The sequence below is a fragment of the Chlamydotis macqueenii genome, chromosome 2 (assembly GCF_036417535.1).
Source record: "Chlamydotis macqueenii isolate bChlMac1 chromosome 2, bChlMac1.mat, whole genome shotgun sequence".
Classification (NCBI taxonomy): Eukaryota; Metazoa; Chordata; class Aves; order Otidiformes; family Otididae; genus Chlamydotis; species Chlamydotis macqueenii.
The window spans coordinates 5,440,296-5,449,627 of NC_141557.1; the positions used below are offsets into that span (position 1 = coordinate 5,440,296).

Genomic DNA, 9,332 nt, shown 5'->3' on the forward strand with positions numbered 1-9,332 from the left:
TTAGTTAAGGGATCTAATTGTTGTCTTTAACTGCTTAATGGGAGGTTTATGCAAGACATTGAACTAATGTTTTCTGGTAGGCTGACAGTGAGAATATGAGAGAAAATGAGTTGGCTGTGAGGGGTATTCCACTTAGCTACCTGGGAAAAAGGATGACAGTATGGGTGTATAGCATTGCAGTAGGTTGTCCAGAGAGGTTGTTGAATCTCCACACTTGGAAAAATTCAGAACTTGATTGGACAAGACACTGAACAACCTGGTCTGTGTTGAAATGACTGATCTTCAGAGGTCCCTTCCAACACGCTTCGTTCTGTATTTTTCTAGTATAGAGATATTATCCAAAGCTGGGGATAAGAGGCTTGGAATTTTCTCATAATGAGAGCAATGAAATGTTTCCAGAGAGATTTTTAAAATGCTCCATGACACAGTGGTGAAAAATGTTGAAAAGAAATAGGTAATAGTCCTCAAATTCCCACTGGCAATAAGCATGGTCCTGCCTGTCAGCATCAAGGTGCTGGATTCGCGAATACGAGTTCTTGCCACTGCTTGTGCCAGGTCCCTTGGCGTCACCAGCACAGACACCAAAAGCTGGAATCCCATTTTCACTGGTAGCATTTCCGGAAGAGGCTTGCTGCTCATCGTGAGCCTGCATTCACCTTGTCCTCAAGCAAGCCTAAATAAAGGAATAGTGCTGGCCAACACAACTCAGTCTTCTGGAAGCCAAACTTCTCTGTTTTCTGTACTGTGTGCAGTTAGTTGCCAGCGGCGAAGGGATGAGGTTCATTTTGGTATGGAGAGCAAGCTTTTGTTCTCTCACAAAACCCCTCCAAGATAAAAAAAAAGAGGGTTATTTATGATATTGTAGTAAATGCAGATCATACAATCCGCTCCCCTATACCTGATTTTTAGATCCCGTAGCTACTACAGACTCATAATTTTATTTTATGCATTTTTACCCAAGGTTAATTCTGGTTCCCCTCTGTTTTACTTCCTTCCTCAAACGGGCAAGATAGATACCATGGAATTACATGCTAAGACAAGCTTGAAGCTGGGCTTGAAGTCTGGCTTTAAATTGTCATCTGCTAGTTTTTATATGGGTGAGAATCTGCACTAGATCTAGAAGGAGAAAAAAAAAAGTGGTTTTTTTGGGAAGGTGTTCTATTGAATGTGAATAATTAATTATTTTCATTTATTTTATTTATTAAAGGTCGTTGTGAATGCACTCTTGGGAGCTGTCCCCTCAATCTTGAACGTTTTGCTCGTCTGTGTTGTCTTCTGGCTCCTGTTTAACATTGCAGGAGTAAAATTACTTGGAAAAAAATTTTGGAAATGCACACTCAAGAAAGGAAATATCACTCTAATTGATAACAAAAGTAATTGTAGTTACTATAACGGAACATGGACAAATACTGATGTAAACTTTGATAATGTTGCGATAGGGTACTTGGCTCTTCTCCAAGTGGTAAGTTCTCTAAAAACATGCTCAGTTTTGTTTTCTTCAAGGAAATGTGTTAATCAGCCCAACCATGGGACACCACTTGTGTTAAAATCAAGCACTGTGTTTCATGGCTTTTCAGTTTTGTTTTAATTTCGATTAACACACTAAGCCTGAAATAATTTACACATTACCAGATTTAAAGTTATAATTTTCTTTCGTAAAAGTTAGTTCAGAGTGGATGAGAAAGAAAAAGCATGATGCAGTTTATTTATGTTTCTATGTTCTATTCTATTCTATTCTATTCTATTCTATTCTATTCTATTCTATTCTATTCTATAAGTCGTGAAGTATTGGGATGCTACTTTATTGATCTCCCTGATACCACAGCAAAGGAGAGAAATGCATTTTTTAAAAGTGGCTGTTATCCCTGTGTATTTTCTAGATGAAATTCTTTGCCCTGTGACCTCCAAAGTGTTCTGTGATTCTACAGAGCTGCTAAAAATTGCAGGGAAGAGTTGTCTGCTGTTTTCTTAGAAATTGTTTTTGTTGTTTCAGGATATATTTGCTAGTTAAGCTGAAACTTTTCCTACTTTGTTAGAAAGCAGAGAATTTACAAAAATTTCAATTTAAAAAGAGTGATCATTAAAACATATTTCACCGGATTAATGGCAATTTTTTTTTTCTTTTCAGGAAATATTTTTTCTTTTCTCCTTACTACACTCCAGTGAATCATACTTCCAAGCAGATCTTTGGAAGTTATGCACATTTTTTATGGCTCACTGCTCACTTTTCCACAACTCTTGACACATTTATATTAGCTGTACCTAATTTTTAAATTTATTTTTATTTTAGTGACAGTAACCTTAATAATGCAATTTTTTTTTTCAGGCAACTTTTAAAGGTTGGATGGATATTATGTATGCAGCAGTGGATTCACGTAAGGTAGGTCACTAAACTTAAATTTTAGTTCTTTTCCCTTTCCTTCCTTCCTTTTCTATCCATATAATTCATTTTTCAGCTTCATTTTGCCATATCAAGTTGGAAATACAAGCAGATGAATACTTCAAACTATGCAGTGAAACAATAATCCTTGGAGTACCAAATATCTGGAACTTAGTCAAAAGAAAACTGGTAAAAATGGAGTGTTGCCACACAAACCCCTACTATATCAAGAATGCAGAGGGCAGGATTTTGCAAGTTTTGGAGTTCAGAAGACTGTGCCTCTGAGCCAAATTTCCTTATTTTTTAAATGACTACAGTAGTGTTAAAATAGCATGCATCTTTAGCAGTCATTTTTGGAGTTTGTCTTCCTTATATTTGACATCCTTGCTATTTCTTCCCCGTTTCCATGTGCTGTTTCTCACTCTCTCACTAATACAGTGTGTTTTAACTTTTCCATGTTTAATTAAATTTGCATTTTCCTTATTCATTCAAGTGCTGTACTCTTGAACGTAGTGAAATAGATGCTAATTTAAAAGATCTTTCTTTGTAGGGCTGATCATAGTGAACTGTTTTTTTTAACACTGCTTCTTGTCTGGGATAGCATTCAAGGGGGTGGCAGTTCACCATTACGTTTAGTCTGAGCTGTTTTTCTAATCTAGGCATTCACAATATCCATTCTGTTTGGGACTCTTTACCTATTACTTAATAATTAACTAGAGCTGAATTTGCTCTATGTCTTTGTAAATATCTGTACAAACAAGAACAAGACAGTTGTTCTACTTGTACATCTAAAAAAGGTTTGAATGTGTAGAAATATCCCTTCTGACAATAAAAGTATTTGTTATTATAAATTAGAAATGAGAAAGCTGTGATTATCTGATTTTTACCAATATTATCTTTCTGATTTGATGTTTTAACAGATAGATGATCAGCCAAAGTTTGAAGCATTCTTAGCCATGTATATGTATTTTGTGATTTTCATTATTTTTGGATCTTTCTTCATGCTGAACCTTTTCATTGGAGTGGTTATCAGCAATTTTAACCAACAAAGGAAAAAGATAAGTACTACATGAGCTAATTCAGGGTGTCTTGTAATACAAATTTGATTAAGTGAATGCTAGTTTGACATGTCTAACATTTTCGGGTTAGAAAACTATTTGACTAACTATTTGACTGGAGAAATTTAAAATAATATGTACATACCAAGTTTTGAAAATAGGAGTCGCCTTTTCCTCAAAGCTTTTAGAAATTTACCTGTAAATTCTATTTTTATGCCAAATCCTTAATTTGTCCTAAGAAGGAAGATGAGAAGGAAGGAATGGATAGTTTTAGAAAAGAGAAGCTAAGAAAGGTTATGTAGACTTTGCTACAGGGATTCTTTTCCTCTGCTTTGAAGATATACTTTGGAGAACAGAGTAACTCTTTTTGCTGAGAGTAAACACCTAACAAATGTGACAAGGATAATCAAGAAACACTACTGTTCATGGAAGAAGTAACCACTGCTTTCCTGGTAAAGAAATTTGAAAAGATCTTGGTAATCAGAACTAGCTACATTTTAAAAATCCTGTCATCATCAGGATGGAGTTACTCTACAGATTAATTTACTGGTGGTTTTAATAATTTCTACATTGAGATCCAATCCGTGGCCCGGGAAGAGGCCGTCTAGAAATTTAAAGGCTTCTTAAAGCCCATGAAGCACTGACTGCTTCCACTTTTCTCCTCCTAGTTGTTAGGTTCCCTGTTCTTCTGATCCAGTAAGAAATGGAAGGCAAAACCTTAGAATGGACAATGCAACAACCAAAGAAAAGCAACAGTCAGCCTTCCCTGGTATACCTCAGTTTCTTTGTGCCAAGGTTATTTCTCAGCTGAGTTCTCCCCCTGATTCATTTACGGGCTTAAAGTCTCTAGAATATCAAGGGAAATTGAGTCAATTAATCCACTTGGAAGTCTTAAAACAAATAAGCATCTTGCTTATTAAAAAAAACCAGAAAAACTAAAAACAAAAGCAGACCCCAATAGGAAGTTTACAATTTCAAGGTTCACATTTGGAAAACAGAGTTTCTACAGGAGCCAATTATTATTTCCACAGGCTGACTTACACACAAAGTCTCAAAGAGTTACTGTTCTTGGTAGAGATAGATAGCAGTAAAGCCCATGAGAAATTATTTCGCTCTCTGCATTTGAACAGAGAAAGGATATGTAGGGACTGAGAAACAACAGCCCAACTTCACTATAATAATTTCCTTTTGTAAGAAAATCACTGTAATAATAATCCAACAGAGAGAAACAAAGGTGATTAAGTAGCTTATGAAAACTTACTAGAAGTTGATGTAGACGTAACACTTTCTTTTCTCAGTGCATGCTGTAAGTGGGCATTTTGTTTTTCATTTCTTTTCTGCTTTTGGGGGTTTTTCATTGAGATTCCACGTCATGAAGTTCAACCGAATTTTCAGAGGTCTTGCCAGAGCGATTCAACGTGCAGATGCCCTACTGAACATTTGTTTGTTTTACAAAATGCTAATCATTCAATGCTTTTATGATGAGTGGCTTCTCCTGAATACTCAGTTCACAGTGATTGCAAAGTAATACAGGTGGCGTCGATGGTAATAACATAAGCACCAGAAATTCCTTATCAGGAACCCCCCATAGAACTTGATCACAAAGTACTTATTCATAATCCTCTGTTTACTTGCTAGCCCAGCAATATACTTCTGTTCCTACCTTTCCTGAAAATAGAACATTTTGCTTGTTGATGCGCCTTATGTCATATTTAAAACATGGAATAGGTTTGTAAGACTTCAAAAAGGCTCTCGCAGTTGAGGAAACTGACTCAGGAACACTACCTAGACTAGACTTTCACATCAAACCCTGATCAGCTTTTTGCAGTACATGTTTTCAAAGAACAAGCGGAAAAGGAGAAGTGGTGAAGACTTGTGTCTGTGCTCTCTTAGATCCCACTTGTGACAGCTGTAACTTATTATTTTTTTGCATAAACTTGCTGGTGTTTATTTAGTTGACTGCTTAAATTTCAGCTGAACAATCTTATTCTTTCCCTTTACTTAGGTGGCAAAGATTTATTTTTGACTGAGGAACAGAAAAAGTACTATAATGCCCTAAAAAAACTTGGGTCCAAGAAGCCTCAAAAACCCATCCCAAGACCATTGGTGAGATCATCTTAAGTAGAATGTGATAGAGGATGTAAAGATGGTGACCATGTTTAAACTCAGTAGCCAGGCATCTGGAAATAAACTTCACATTAAAGCCCATCATCTTCCTCATTCGATATAGTATTTACATTTTGCTCTCTTTTTCTTAATTCCAGCTAATGCAATCTTTCTTTGTGGGTATTAATTAAGGAAATTTACAGCCTGATTGTCACCTATTCAAATTTAAAACCTTTTTATAAAGGTTCATATTAAGTATTTGATATTCATAGCATGATCTTGGTTACTTAAGTTGCATGATATTGCTTCTGCAACTGGATTGGATTATTGCAGGTCAGAATGAATGCCCCATGGCTGTTATTTACTTTTAAATAATCTTATGCTTTATTTCATATAGTTTCTTAAATTTAATTGCAGGCCTGGCTTCCCATAGTAACTATTCAGAGTTTTTCTTTCTTATGACATTTTAATTAGAATTGCTTATCCTGAAATATCTGCTTCCATAAGTATTTCTATTAAAAGAGCAATCACAGTGTACTGTGAATGTTTCCCTACTGTTTGGTTTTTTTTTTTTCCTAAGGAAATGTGGTTTCGTGATACCTGAAAATACTTAGCCAAGTGTTTTCTTTGAGGGTCTGGAGAAATCACCTAAAAATACTTCTGGTAGCTTATTGTTAAGTTTGTATTCTTTTAAATTCTCTTTCTAAGCACAAATTACTGATTAATATTTGAATGTAACCTGTGTCTTAGAAGTAGCATTAAGCAGTTCTTCTCATTCTCTCCACAGAATGCGTTCCAAGGATTTCTGTTTGATGTAGTGTCGCACAAAGCGTTTGACATTACTGTTCTGACTTTCATCTGTCTGAATATGGTCGTCATGATGGCAGAAAGTAGCCAGAATGGCATCAAGGATGTTCTTAATAAAATCAACTATTTTTTTGTGGCGGTATTTACTGGGGAGTGTGTCATAAAAATACTAGCCCTAAGACATTACTTCTTCACCAGTGGCTGGAACATATTTGATTTAGCTGTTGTAGTCCTTTCGCTAGTTAGTAAGTATCAATCATTTTCAGATCAGGTGATGTGTCTTACCAATACTAAGCCAAATTTCAGTACGAAGTGACCACTTACATTTCTCTGATAAATAAATTCCAGATCTGTTGTACTTTGTCAAACTATATGCTAAGTGATTCCTTCTAAAATAATATAATTTTGTTTTCCCTCATATTTTTGCAGAGTACTAAAAGGTCTATTGGTCATTTTCAATTTTTTTTTATTTAAGTATGGGTTTTATTGTGTAATTAACAGAATTGGAACTTTGTGCAGTAACATCTTTTCTAAGTTATTGCTCTTAAAATGTCAATATTTTTAGTATTTCAATTTTCATGTAGTCACATTAACTGTTGTTTTCACAGTAAAAGTAAATTCAGGTTAAAAATACATTTGTATTAAAAATTTGAAAGATTTATTCCATTTTCCAAGACTTTCTTTTAAGAAAGCAGATCCTGAGGGTTGATTTAGAAATCTCAGGAAAATTTAATTGTTCAGCACCACTCTAAATCTGGGCCACGGCTTGCAACTGTGAAAAAAATCTTAATAAAACTGGCTTGGTTTGGTTTTGCTTTTCAAATAAGACTAGATGCTTATTGTTTCCTCTACAAGCTTTAGTTTCTTGTATGATTTATTTGATCTGTGCTCCCTACTCAGGCTCAGGTTATACCATAGAATAAAGGAAAGAAAACCTGATCCGAGTTCTCTGCTTCATCTGTAAGCACGGTAGCCCTTTGCTGTCCCATGCAATCCAGAAAAATGCTGACTTCTGTCAGTCTTCTGTTTGTGATGATTTACATTACTATTGTATGGCTGAAAGTACTCATTATTCTCATAATAGGATCACAGAATGCAGAGTGATGGAGGACTGATACTGAAGGACATTTTTCCTTTATTTTCTTGTTGCTCTTCTTTGATCTCTTTCAAGTACCAAGCGTTAATGAAAGTCTCACATTTAGCATGTGGCTTAGGCCTGTAGAGGAAGCAGAAATCAGACTGCAGGTTACAAGCCCTACAGCTTCCAGCATGGGAGCTGAATGGATTTAAAAGGATTTTTTAAGTACTTGAGCAATGCATAATTTCATCCCCTAAATTACAGAAATCTGGGAAAATGCAGTTTGCAAACTATACAAAATCTTGTTACCTTTTTAATACTGAGAAGTATTACAGTTTGTCTTCTTTTCCTAAGCTCTTTTGTAAGCAATTGCAGTACTGATGATTTTTTTTTTTTTTTAAGTGATGTAATGTAGCCAATGTTACTTTCAACATCTGAAGCATAGATAACAAACTGGACATAAATAGAGAATTTCAGTGATATAGCTTGACAACATTTTGTTTCCTTTTTCATTTCAAAGGTATTGGACTTTCCGAAGGCTTTCAAGCTTTATTCTCTCCTACGCTTCTGAGAATCTTTCGTTTGGCACGAATTGGCCGAATCCTGAGGTTAATTCGAAGAGCTAGAGGAATTCGAACTCTTCTTTTTGCATTACTAATGTCTCTTCCTGCACTGTTCAACATTGGTCTTTTGCTTTTTCTGGTCATGTTCATTTATGCCATTGTGGGCATGACAAACTTTGCCTGTGTTGGCTGGGAAGGTGGGATTGACAACCTTTTCAACTTTCAAACCTTTGATAGTAGCATGCTCTGTCTCTTTCAAATTACAACCTCAGCTGGCTGGGATGGTCTTTTGGCCCCTCTGTTAAAAGGATCTGGTTCGTGTGCTCCCAACTTAAATTTAACAGATGAACAGAAAAAAAATTGCACAAATACAAAAGTTGGTATTTTCTTTTTTGTAAGCTATGTCATTATATCCTTTCTCATTGTTGTAAACATGTACATAGCTGTCATTTTAGAGAACTTCAGTGTGGCCACTGAAGAAAGCACAGATCCTCTTTGTGAGGATGACTTTGATATGTTTTATGAGACCTGGGGAAAATTTGATCCTCAGGCAACACAGTTTATTGAATATTCTGCTCTTTCAGACTTTGCAGATGCTCTGGCAGAACCCTTACGCATTCCAAAGCCTAATAAAATTCAGCTCATATCGATGGACCTCCCTATAGTTAGTGGAGATAAGATCCACTGCTTGGATATCTTGCTTGCTTTCACTAAAAGAGTCTTGGGAGAATCTGGGGGTTCGGATGGTCTTGAATTGCACATGGAAGAAAAATTTATGATTGACAATCCATCCAAAGTTTCTTACAAGCCAATTACTACTACCCTTAAGAGAAAACAAGAGGAGGTATCGGCTCTTGTTATTCAAAGAGCATTCAGGAAGTATTTGATACAGGGTTCTTCAGAAAACAGATCTTTCTTACACCGTCATAAACATTATGGCAGTGCTGTCTTTGAAGAAGGAACACAAGAGAAGGAAAAACGTATTGCATCAATGCTTAATGAAGATAATGGTAGGAAGCTAGATAAATCATGGACTAAGTCTTCCATATCTCTCCCTTTATATTATGATGGTATTGCTGAAGCAGATACCGATAACAGGGACACATAAGGTTACCCCAGGCTGCAGCATTTTTTATTAAACCAATATCAGTTATTTTCAGCTGGAGAAAATATTTTGATCCCAGAACATAATGCTCTAAGTTTAGAATAATTGTGGCAGCCTTTAAGTGTGGTGATTCTACATTTTTGCAAAGGCTCCTTAAAACAGTTACGATTTGAACAACTATGTCGTAAATACTAGAAGAAAATCAAACCATGAATTTTTTTTCCTCAGCTACTGG

The 9,332-nt window shown here is 35.7% G+C and overlaps 1 protein-coding gene across 1 annotated transcript in view; it reads left to right on the top strand.

The window, feature by feature from the left end:
• Nucleotides 1-9,100, top strand: part of LOC104475426 (sodium channel protein type 5 subunit alpha) — a 40,964-nt gene extending 31,864 nt beyond the window's left edge. Inside the window, exons 20-25 of the mRNA XM_086740816.1 lie at nt 1,208-1,462; nt 2,327-2,384; nt 3,305-3,442; nt 5,444-5,544; nt 6,332-6,596; nt 7,950-9,100. Coding sequence (XP_086596942.1) covers nt 1,208-1,462; nt 2,327-2,384; nt 3,305-3,442; nt 5,444-5,544; nt 6,332-6,596; nt 7,950-9,100 — 1,968 coding nt within the window. The remainder of the gene's footprint in view (nt 1-1,207; nt 1,463-2,326; nt 2,385-3,304; nt 3,443-5,443; nt 5,545-6,331; nt 6,597-7,949) is intronic.
• Nucleotides 9,101-9,332: the final 232 nt, after the last annotated feature.